The sequence below is a fragment of the Mya arenaria genome, chromosome 16 (genome assembly GCF_026914265.1).
Source record: "Mya arenaria isolate MELC-2E11 chromosome 16, ASM2691426v1".
NCBI lineage: Eukaryota > Metazoa > Mollusca > Bivalvia > Myida > Myidae > Mya > Mya arenaria.
In genome coordinates, this window is record NC_069137.1 from 13,853,155 (window position 1) to 13,865,768 (window position 12,614).

The window sequence follows — 12,614 nt, forward strand, 5'->3', positions numbered from 1 at the left end:
GCCCCCGAAACCCGTAGCACAATTATGAATTCACATGAATAGAAAGCTAGCTACGCCCCTGTTTAAGATAAAGATATCGAGTGACTACGGTTTTGTGTTGACGACAATTCTTTTTATATATTTACATATTTTCAAATTGAGTTCTATTACTTTTATGATCAAAGACCAAAACGCAATTGCAATAATCGAGGGGTGAATGCCTTCGGCTCACTTGATAAATTCCTCCGCCTTGCCAGATCAACTTCCTCCATCCACGGCACTAACCTAGTATTCTCTATTTATCCTGTCACTCGCATACAAATTGGTCCAATAACAAGGTGCCGTGTAAACTTTAGTTTATTAGGATAGTAGACCACGTGATGTTTATCTACAGTCCGGTGGTCATGTGACCGCGAAAACGAACTTCTTTTCTATATTCTGCAATGTCAGAGGAAAAGCACAATAGTGTTTCAGTATCTTATCAATAGACCACCAACAACCGAACTCAACAACCACTCGCCCATAAACTCCCATTACTCTGCATAATAATCACACTGGCAAAACAATCGACCTGAAAATCAACATGTGATGTGAAAATCTTACCTCACCCGCAAATGCTGGAAACTGTGAAACAGCATTCAACGATACTCGTCGATAGTTTATTCCATTTCTGTGGTAAATGACAAAATCTCACTTACAACAGAAATGAATGATCCCTTTGCCGGTGCAGTTCTGAACATCCAACACTACCAACATGAATTAAATCCATTTAACATGTGGCGATTGTTGGTAAACACTCCTGATCTTGAATCTTTACCTGTGTACTGTACTCTATGACTTGCGGAATAATTGTTACATCATCAGATAATGTTTGGAGACTGATCCACGTTTATGCACTTTTAAAAGCTTTATTATGTTTTGAATTGATATTGACGGATTATTATACAATGACTTTGAATATAAACGTATTGAAAGAAGTTGAACAGTTTTGAGAACTATTTTGGGGGCGATTTAAACATGGATACCGAGTGTTATGACGTCAGCAGTGAAAAAAAGTTTCCCCCCTTACTTTTAAAGATACTTAATAATTTTAAGGTTATTTATAGTGTTTAAAAAAACAAAGTAACAGGATAAATAGAATACTAGGTTAGTGCCGTGAATGGAGAAAGTTTATTTGGCTCGGCTGCAGATTTTATCCTATTATAAATTCCTCCGCCTTGCCAGATAAACTTCCTCCATCCACGGCACTAACCTAGTATTCTCAATATACATTTATATAGAATGAAGGATGTAGTTTACACGGGTGTTCTATAGTTGGAATTATAGTAAACGGGAAAATATTCGGCAAGATCGTTGATCAAACAAAATCATTTATCAGTCGGGAAGCCCAAAAACTATCCGTCCGCGGACGCTAAGCATAGAAACGATTAGGTATACGGTCTTAACTCCATGTAGGTAGTGTATGGGCTTTATATAGGATTTTCAGACAAGGTACTTTTTAATACTTTTCTGCCTTTTCTAGCAATTTTTTCCCGGGCTCTGAATTTATAACAACATCTTTTTCAATATAAAATAGTTTTTAATACAATAGATACAAATAAACATACATGTTTGATTACATAGCTAAGATTAAAACATAAAATATAGGGCACAAAATTCAGATTGCTATTGCCAGAAATATACATTTCCCTAAAAAAACAAGAATTCCGCGAATCGGATGTGTCGCCTGTCGGGAGCGCCCTTAAAAAGCCGCCGGCCCTAGTAATTTAAAAACAAAAACACAAAAACGGTCTTCCCAGCATTAACTGTCATTATGTTTTGACGGTGTAAGAAATAGCGCTATTTGCAAGAAAAAGATCTTGACATAAAGTATTGAAATAACATCCATTTCTTCCCTACCTAGTTATTATGGGGTTGTTACTATAAACAAACAATTTTAGGCCTTATAAGCATAAAGGGGGTACATTCAATTACAAAGCATTTAACAAAACTCTCTAACAAAGCATCTTAAGACAACAACACAATCATTAACAATAAGAATAAAAGCAATAAAAGACATAATAATGACACATACATGTACAATGACAACGCTTTCAACAAAATATCATTAACCATCTTAAAGCTGTACTCTCATATTGACCGTTTTGACAATTTTTTGTCTTGGAATGAGCCATTTTTGCGTTTCTGTCTGGAAACCAATGATATAAGACTGCTGACAAAAGATCAGATCGCATTTTTTTTTCATATTTACATTCGAAAATTGATATTTTGCGGCTAAATGCGTAATTAACGCTTATGAAATGTGAAGTATTTATGCAGTTCCCCTAACAATTGAGATCTGTTATATTGTGAATTATCTCATATGACTGAAATGAAGGCATTGAAACCAAAAGCAGGTGATTCTGGGACAAAAACTTTACAAAATGTCAATCTGTGGGAGTGCAGCTTTAACAAAGCATCCAACATTCATTCAGGTAGAAAAATACCCATGAATAAAAAGGAAAGAAAAGATATACTTCCTTAAACGAAATGTAAGAGCATGCGCAAGAAACCGTCAATATGATTGAATGGATTCTGCTTCACTTATTTGCCATTAAAAGAGTTTCGGGCCATCAAAAGAGTTTCGGGCCGCCGACCCTAGTAATTTAAAAACAAAAACACAAAAACGGTCTTCCCAGCATAAACTGTCATTATGTTTTGACAGAGCAAGAAATAGCGCTATTTGCAAGAAAAAGATCTTGACATAATGTATTGAAATAACATCCATTTCTTCCCTACCTAGTTATTATGGGGTTGTTACTATAAACAAACAATTTTAGGACCTCAAGGGGGTACATTAAATTACAAAGCATTTAACAAAACTTTCTTAAGACAACAAAAACAATCAAACAATAAAAATAAAAGCAAGAAAAGCCATAATAATGACACATACATGTACAATGACAACGCTTTGAACACAATATCATTAACTATCTTACACGTGCACTCTTATATTGACCGTTTTGACAACTTTTATTTTTTGTCTTGTAATGAGCCAATGTTTTTGTCTAGAAACCAGTGATATATGACTGCTGACAAAAGATCAGATCGCATTTTTTCTTATTTACAAAAATTAATATTTTGCGGCTAAAAGCGTTATTTACGCTTAAGAAATATGAAGTTTTTATTCATTTTCCCAAACAATTGAGATCTGTTTCATCGTGAGTTATCTTGTCTGAGACAAAGACTTAACAAAATGTCAAAACTGTCAATCTGTGGGAGTGCGGCTTTAAGAAAGTAAGTAGCCTTAATGCAGGCAGAATAAAGTTACCGTGAATAAAACGGAACTAAAAGAAATACTTCCTTAAACGAAATGTAAGAGCATGTACAAGAAAACCGTCAATATGATTGAATGGATTCTGCTTCACATATTTGCCATTAAAAGAGTTTCGGGCCATCGAATACATGCAGCCTAAATAATATACATCATTTCGTTCAACACGCCCGTATACATGTATACTAATTGTCTATTAAAATCATTATGTATTTTCATGTTTCACTGGAAACGTTTAAGTGATCGTCACTCGTTGCTCAATTTGTCGTTTGATTTCAGTATGTGTATGTTGAAATGTATTAAATCCAGTGCACTAAATCATGTGATATAATGTCCCTTTTGTGACCTCCGAGGCTCAGTATGTATATGTGCTGTTAAATGTTGTCGTGATTACACATGTGTATGTATACATGTAAATATCTTCATGTGATAGAGGTCCCTTTCTTCGTTTCGTCATGCTCATATGATCATGATCCCTTTTGAGCATACATGTATCTACTGAACATACAAATACTGTGCTAACTCAACTACTTCAGTAAGTTCTCCGATGTCAATGCGGTCTCTCGGTGCGTTTCTCCATGTCTGAAACAATGCCGTCATGACGTCAGGATTAACGATGATGTCATCATTTATTTCCGGTTTCAGTCCTTTTTCACCAACCTGCTTTTTTAGCTGTATCAAGCTCAGATTGTAGAATGGCTCTTCATCAAAAATAGTCTCAAAAATGACAAGACCTAGCGACCAGATATCGGCCTTCATCATGTCGGAAGCCTTCAACATTTCTCCTCGCAGAACCTCCGGTGCAGAATAACGGGGCGTGCCTGCATAACAGACGATCGCGCCGCCCCTTGAAGATGTTCCTGACTGCGTGCTGTTCTTTACGAGACTGAGGCCAAAATCTGTGATTTTTGCGATGCACGTTTTCCCTTCCGTGTAATTGATCAGAATGTTTAGGGTTTTCAAGTCGCAGTGTGCGATTCTTTCACAATGTAAGTATTGAATGCCTTTGCAGACGTCAGTTATAATGTCTAGACGTTCCGTCTCAGTGAACGTGATATCGGGCACGGTATGCAGGGCGTCATAGAGACTCATCTGCATGTACTCCATGACGATGCAAAAATTCGGACGTTCTACGCATGCGCCAAGGAACTTAACGATGCTTGGATGATCAAGAGCGCTGAAGGTCAGAATTTCGCGCTTAAAATCATCCTCAAGTCGCTTGCTGAACTGTGTGACTTTCAGTTTCTTCACGGCAACGGCGCTTCCATTCCATTCCGTCAGAAACACCTCCCCGAACGTGCCTTCGCCAATCTTCTTTTCAGGACTTAGACTAAGCTCCGAGAACGGTATACTCTCTTGGAAATTCGTCAAAAGGGACGCCCTTGTTTTTGGCTTGGCCCCGTGGGCCTTTTTCCATTCCATCTCTTCATTCTGTCTGTTCAGGCGGTATACGGCCTGATCAAACAGCTCCAGGTATCCGTTTTCGGATATACCGGTGTAGAAGTCGTCGTCAATACCACGATAGTCCCCAAAATCCACCAACTGAAATGACAAATTCCACGTTTAAAATTCTTTTTTTTAATAAAAGCTGCACTCTAACAGATTTACCGTTTTTCCATATATTTTTTTTTATTTTTTTTTGTCTTTGAATTAGCATATGTTTGCGTAAATATCTGCAAACCAGTAATGAAAGACTGATGACAAAAGATGACATCGCAGATTTTCATATTTCCATTCCAAATTTAATGTTTTATGGCTTAAACTGTTACTACCGGTATAAGAAAAATGCATAACACATCAATTTTGGAGCGGAAATATGAAAATCTGCGAACTCATCTTTTGCCATCAGTCTTTTATCACTTGTTTGCAGATATATACACAAAAATTTGCTCGTTCCAAGACAAAAAAAATAAAATAAAAAAAAGTTGTCAAAAATTCAAAACGTTCAATCTGTGAAAGTGCAGCTTTAAACCCCGTCGGAAAACCTTATAAAACATTATAACAAAAACATATACATATATGCGATATTCTTAATTAACTTACTAGTGGTATGGTATAAACTTATTTTAACATCAGACACTACCTAAACATGTAACATTTAGATTAAATTAAAAACGTGCTATACGGAAAAGCTATTTCTGTACCTCTTCTCCATTCTGGAGTTTCTCCAGCATCTTCGGTATGCCCTTGGTGATTCCGCATTTCCGGGACACCGGGCGGCACCCTCTTGGTTTCCCCGCCCTGTCCAACTTCTGATTCTGCGGGCTGTTCGCGTAAAACTCCTTGCTAACTTTTCCCGTTTTCTTGTGGTACACGGCCGTTCCAACAATCTTACCAACACAATCCAGCTTCCGGTTCATGTAGTTATCCACGTACACCTTAGTACTACCAGGGTCTTTTCTAGAGACGGGTGCACTCCCCTTAGGCAGACCAACCAGACCTAATTTCTGGTTTTGGGCGTTGTCCGTGTACAAGCCCGATGTAGATGATGTTGGTCGGGAGTACCTGGCAGTCTCCGGGCTTCGCCTGTCGGATTTGCTAACCACAGCTGTACCGCGTTCCATTCCGACACGGTCATGGGACCGATTATACGCGTTATCGACGTAGGTTTTCGAGCGTACAATTAGCTCCAGACTCGAACTCTCATAGGATCGATGGTTTCCGGACGCCGATTCTCCTTTGTGTATTGGCATGCTCCCCATCGGCATACCTACACGGCCTGCAGAACGATTATACGCGTTGTCGACGTAGGTGTTCGAGCGTACACCTAGCTCCGGGATCGAACTCTCATAGGATCGGCGACTTCCGGACGCCGATTCTCCTTTGTGTATTGGCATGCTCCCCATCGGCATACCTACACGACCTGCTGCGCGATTGTATGCATTGTCTACGTAGGAGTCCGCCGAGCCGTAACTTCCACCTCCGCTTCCGCTTTTAGAAATTGGCATACTGCCAACAGGCAAACCCACTCGTCCGACACTTCGGTTGTACGGGTTATCAACATACGTTTTGGTGGACGACCCTGAATAGCCGCTATAATCACCACCGCCATAACTATATCCGCTACCACCTCCGCTGCTAAATCCGCTACCACCTCCGCTGCTGAATCCGCCACCACCTCCGCCGCCGCCGCCTCCGCCGCTGCTCCTTGAAATAACCATACTGCCAACAGGCATCCCAACGCGCCCAACTCTGCGGTTATACGCGTTGTCCACGTACGAACGAGGCATGCTGCTTTCTGAAGAAAGAGTTCATTAATGATTAAAACTTAAAAGCGACAGTGTAAGCATAAGGACAAACCTTATTTAAACCAGTATTAATTGTCCCTAAAACACAGTTCGGGCACTCTTTTGATGCTCACGCTGTTGTATTTATAGTCTGCAGTCGTTAACTTGAACAAAAAATGTAAGTCCATATTACAAAACGATTCCACACAAGAACGTGGACAGTGCTACAAGGTTCAATACCTGCAACCACAGTGGCTTGATGACAAAAGCTCATTAAAGTCATAAAAATCTGTTCAACTAGCCAAAATTATATTTTACACATACTTGAACATGGATATCATCAAAAATATAACATTGCCTAAAACATAAAATGAGATTTGACAAAATTCAAAAATACCCAAAACTGAAATATTATTATTACTTTAATGAGACTTTGTTAAGTGTTCGTAATCAAGCCGCTGTGACTGCACCCCACCCCCATAAATTATACATAGATTTAACCTACTTATGCAACATTTAAGAGTAACAATTATGGTTAGTCGACCAATTTGCAGGGACCCCCCCCCCCCCCCAAAAAAAAAAAAAAAATTTAAAAAAAAAAAAAATATATATATAATATATATAATAACTATAAAAAATAATAATATTAATAAATTAATTATATTAATTAATTTATTAATTTATAATTATTTAAAATTAATTAATATTATTAAATAAATAAAGACCAACTAACCAACTAAAATTTAAATAAAAAATTGTAAACATATTCTTTTTAAAATGCAGTGTTCCCACTTATAAGGTCTCTCCTGATAAGATATAGTTCTCCTTGTCATCCAGAAAAACAGTAACTAGTTCTTAGTATACCTAGAGTAGCTCCGTAACCGGCGATCGTGAATTATATGAGTAGCTCCGTAACCGGCGATCGTGAATTATACAACTTATTCTGCTCACTACTGAGTTAAATTTATAAATGTATCTAAAGTCGTATAATGAATTAAACAATATTCTTCTATATAAATGAAAGCACATGCGCAGGTTGACATTTATTTATAGATAGACAGTTTTAAAAACAGGGTATTTATATATAACATGTATACGTATATAATTCATAAATTATTCTATATTGAGTATATCATATAAGCTTAATCTTACCACGGTCAGGTAGAGTCCACAGTGTGATAAACAATGTCGCACAGGACTGTATGTGTGCGTATAAATATGACTCACTGGAAAAACCAACGACCAATTTCAGAAAATGGTTTACTTTCGTTATCACTTCCTCGAATACACACGGTAATACTAGACTCGCGCTGCGGCTGAACGCATTATTGGGTCAAATTTCGGTCGCGATGTAAAAGGAATGTTATTGCCACATGATATTTCGATGGGTTATACCGAACGATGAGTAAGTGTACTTATCTCGGGGCCACAATCAATTTCAACAAGTAGTGTATTTGGCCTTTCTCTTCCGACTCACACAATTATACAACGATACCCCCAGCAGGGCTATTGAAGTGTTGTAAGCGGACCGTGCACAAGCATTTCGATTAACTCCACTAGCCGAAATATTGTATTTAGAAAGGCCGTGATAACTATTTATGTAATTGTCCAAGGTCAAAGTTATGTTATGTAACAGGGAAGTCGAACTAGTATGGATTGAAGGAAAACAAACACCGTTTGAATGAAAAACGGGCATTTATTAAAATGAAGTTTTAGGAATACATGTATTTACTGTGTGTTCCTATTCCAAGATGTTCCTTGTTCTGACCAATATTGCAGTATGTGAGCATTGTAAGAAAATGAAAAGGGGGAGAATGTTTGCATACAAAAAGAATATACACAATCACGTAACGACCTCCCCCCCCCCCCCCCCCCCCCATCGCATACCCAAGTTTAAGTATTAAAAGTTTAAAGTTTAAAAATGAAATGACAAAGTTTTCTTTTAGTGGGTGCTTGTGTTGATAAATGGTAGAACATGGATAACTTTGCTGAAAGTTTGTTTGCACTTTTTTAACAACCTTTGTACCTGATTTGTTTACCTTCAATGTATTCATTATATTTCTGCTTCACAAGTAAGTGTTATTACATCCGTCTGTACCAGAGTCGATCCCATCTCCCCATTTTTGTTGACTATATTTTTCTCATTTACGATCTGATTATTTAATTAAGACAGAAGTGACCACCATTAGCATGAGGTGTGTCTCGCTCTAGACCCGTGTCCCTAACTTCATGGTCAAGTTCACAGCAACCTTCGTAACTAAGTATGTGTCCGTTAGTCTGTACCGTTTTTGTCAAGTCCACATTTTCATGGTCGGATTTGAAAAAAATGTTTTGCAGGAGTGACCAGTTAGAGGAAGTGCCGCCCTTAAAACCGGTGTACCTTTGATGTCAATGTCACAGCAACAGTGTATTGCTATATAAGGCATACTGATTCTAGTATATGTCTGGTTTATATCTTTGTCATACAATGGCGGATTGTATATTATTTGGCAGAAGTGACCACCATAGTATGTCTATGAAGAGGTGTTGCACACAAGACCTGTGATCCTTAGCCTTCAAGGTCACGATCACAATTTCCTTCTGAACTTAATATATTTTGCTTCAGCAGTCTGACTGATGATATCTTGTGTCCGGTCTATATCTTTGTCATATAAGGTGAGATTTAAAATGATTTGGCATTGCGGCATTTTGGCGTGTTGGGATACACTACTACGCTTTGTCTGGTTCCCTGCTTACTTCTACTCCTTACAGTACCGATAATGTTAGGAGAAGGAACTCCAGACTATAATGTGCTACATATGCTACGTTGTTTACCTTTGGCGATTTTGGCTAGGAACATCTCGTAATTAAGAATAATAAATGAAAAAAGTTCCATTGGTCCCGCAAGATACTAGATGTGTAACGTGCGAGCCAAACAATCACCGACAGATCCCTTCAGGGAAAAGCAAGCTCGACCCTGAAGGGGTCCACTGGTCTTTATATACACTAACTTCTCTATTCTCACAGATCCCGGGCTTTGCTAATTTGCATATTACCAACCAAGTTTACATCCGGTATGAACGTACTTCCGTTTTAACGGAACGTTATTATGAACGCACATCCGCCGCCTACAGCGGACCATTTCACTAATCCGCCGCCTACAGCGGACCGTTACATTACTTTCCCCTCCGAGAAGACTCGTCCCGAGTCTTTGTCTGGGACTCTTAAGGGTAAGGCAACTTCGTTCCGGCAGTTGTGATTATCCCACCGCTGCCACCATTTGTAACGTGCGACCTCAAAGAGCTTTCTGGCGTAATGAAACAAACACCAACAGATCCCTTCAGGGAAAAGCATGCCTGACCCTGAAGGGGTCGAATGGTGTTTGTTTCATTACGCCAGAAAGCACGTTACAGATGCTTTCCCGTAGAAAAAAAATGGTGGCAAAAGACGCATTTGAAACTGGGTCCGACTTTTCAGTTCAATACTTTTGACAGCATATGGTTGCCGACGATGGCTTAATCGCTCATCCATTTAAGTTATAGGAGCGTATACCCAACGGTTTTCATCTACCATAGTGACTTCCAACTTATTTTAAATTGCAAAAACTTGACCATTTTGAGTGTAAAATGCAGATTCGCTTTGTTCTCTGCAAAATTAGTACAGATGCTTTTGTCCAACTTTTTGTCAACTTCATTGTAGGTTGCATCATACTATTACTGGTGCTAATCAAAGCGCTGAAAGCGCTGCAAGACTGTCGGTGATGTAACTGAAGCAAGCAAACACTACCGCAAAGTTCTTTCAAATGAAACGTGATCAAATGATTTCATACAAATGATGAACACTCTTTAAGGTAGATGAAGAAGGATAAATGTGATTATAATAAGCACAAATATATTGGCCCTACTTAATCATGTATCCAATGCCCTACAAAATTCCAAATTCAAGTTCCCTCAGTTTGAACCGCTTTAAATTAGTTAAATGCATATTCATTATGTTAAAATTGTTTCAATTTATGACATCGCTTATAACAGTTTCAGTAAGCAATTACATTCCTTCATTTCATTAGGGTCTGTTGAATGAAGCCAATGTCTTTAAAATGCAAATGCAATACAAACTATACCCAAGATTCAAGGGACATAATAAAAATATAACTTTAAAATGATGCTCTTTTAAGCCTAAAAATGCCTCCTAGAACTTCTATCAACAGAGTCAACATATCTACAAAATTTATGCTCGAGTTACTTTCTTTGATATAAAAGTGAAAACAAATATGCATGGTGCTGTGGCATCATACCATGAAATAAACTAATATCTTTAAAATTTGTTTTCTAGTTTCTTTTTATTATAAAAGTGTTAATAAATCTGCATGGTGCTGAAGAAAAAAACTAATGTCATCAATTTCAAACCTGCAGCATTAATTAGCATGTTGTCAAGAATATCTGGTAGTTGGTACAATTTTCAATTATAGTCAGATGATGGCTGATAGACATGTATCCTCTTAGCAGCAGGGACTAAGTAAATAACATAGTTTTAATGACCAATATTGGAGTTGTGACCTTGACCTCCAAATCCAAAGGTGTATTCTGCTGGTCACCCAAAACCTAAATTTCAAGTTTGAAGGCCATGGGTGCAGACTTTGTCGAGTTTTCACACAGGCAAGCTTTTTGCGTTCAATGTCTCTGTGACAAATCAATAGGGCCCACCTACTGGTCAGGCCCAACCCCAAAGTCAAGTTGTTGAAGGGCCATGGGTGCAGGCTTTGTCCAGTCATTATTAGTACAACCTTTAAGCATTCAAGGTCACTGTGACCTTGTCTTTTGACCCAATGACCCCTTAAATCAATAGGATCATCCAATAGTCAGGCTTAGCCTCCATATTGAGTTTGAGGGCCATAGGTGCAGGTATTGTCAACTTATCAGTCAGACATGGTTTGACACCTTCCTGTTCAAGGTCACTGTGACCTTTGACCATATTACCACTAAAATCAAAAGGGGTCATCTACTGGTTAAACCAAACTTTCATGTCAAGTTTGACAATAGGTCTAGGAATTGTAGAGTTATCACCTGGAAAAGCTTTAGTCTACTATCAGACGGGCGTAGCGGCCAACATGTGCAAAGCAATATACTCCTCTTCTTTGAAGGGGGCATAATAAATTGAAATGGAATAAATATTTTTGTTTATTATGTTAATTAACTTACACCACATACAACAAGGACCATTTTGATATTTTGGAATGCCCATTTGGGCATGTACATGGGTTTTAATCTGACTATGAACATGAAACTATATAGTGATGTTCCCTCCTATCAATTCTAAATTTAAATAACCATGAGAAAAAGCATGTTTTCACAGCACCATTAATAAATATGTCAAACAAAATAAATGTCAAGTTATTCAAGATTAATTTAACACTGTTTTTTTATGATTTCCGTGCATTCCTGACTGCAGGTTTTCCCATTTTCCCACACAGTTATTTCATATTGGCCTTACAAGGTCAGATCTTGAGTTGGGTCTTCATTGCTGAACACTATCTCTTTATCTCCACAGAAAACACACTGGTGCAAGTTTCACTGCAACAACTGCAAAAAAAAGTTATATTATATTCTAACTGAACTCTGCATCAATATTTAATTATTTTTTTATTGGATTTAGGAAATGTCTTTGTTTTAAAGGGTTCATATAAATTAATGCATTTTTTTTTTCAATTAAATGCATTATCATGCTGGACTCTTTGACATTGATGGTTAAAACAAAGAAGGCATATGATTTGTGTACAGATTAAACATTATTAATTAAAAATATGTTCTTTAATTAATAGCCAAGCGGCAACAATTTCCCCAGTTAAAAAGCTTACATTTGTATATCTGCAGATTAATCATTTGTATTTCTTTTGCTTTGATCATTTAAGTCAAATGAGTTAGACATGATAACGCATTAAAATAAGAAATATATTTTGGGGCATCAATCTATAGTGTGTGCCTTCAATCTAGAAATAAATTTCTTCTCAACAGATGCTAAATTATAAAAAAATGTATAAACGAAGATTTTGATTATGACATACCTGCATAGTTAGTTCTATAACTGCTCAAAAAATGCTCCCTATGACAAACTAAGTG

General features: G+C 37.6%; 1 protein-coding gene across 1 annotated transcript; it reads right to left on the reverse strand.

Annotated features, from left to right (window-relative positions):
- Positions 1-1,543: 1,543 nt before the first annotated feature.
- On the reverse strand, positions 1,544-7,765 carry LOC128222230 (uncharacterized). Its single transcript, XM_052931177.1, has 3 exons — positions 7,672-7,765; positions 5,437-6,530; positions 1,544-4,834 (listed from the first exon to the last, which is right to left on the reverse strand). Exons 2-3 carry the CDS (start codon positions 6,520-6,522, stop codon positions 3,788-3,790), a joined length of 2,133 nt encoding a protein of 710 aa, XP_052787137.1. The 5' UTR covers positions 6,523-6,530; positions 7,672-7,765; the 3' UTR covers positions 1,544-3,787.
- Between the last annotated feature and the right edge of the window lie 4,849 nt (positions 7,766-12,614).

What these genes read in the sequence shown, in the direction of transcription:
- LOC128222230 (XM_052931177.1), bottom strand. Translation starts at nt 6,522, where the DNA reads ATGCCTCGTTCGTACGTGGACAACGCGTATAACCGCAGAGTTGGGCGC. An exon ending in AACTCCAGAATGGAGAAGAG is followed by an intron (nt 4,835 to 5,436) that starts GTACAGAAATAG and finishes TTGTCATTTCAG; the next exon opens with TTGGTGGATTTTGGGGACTA.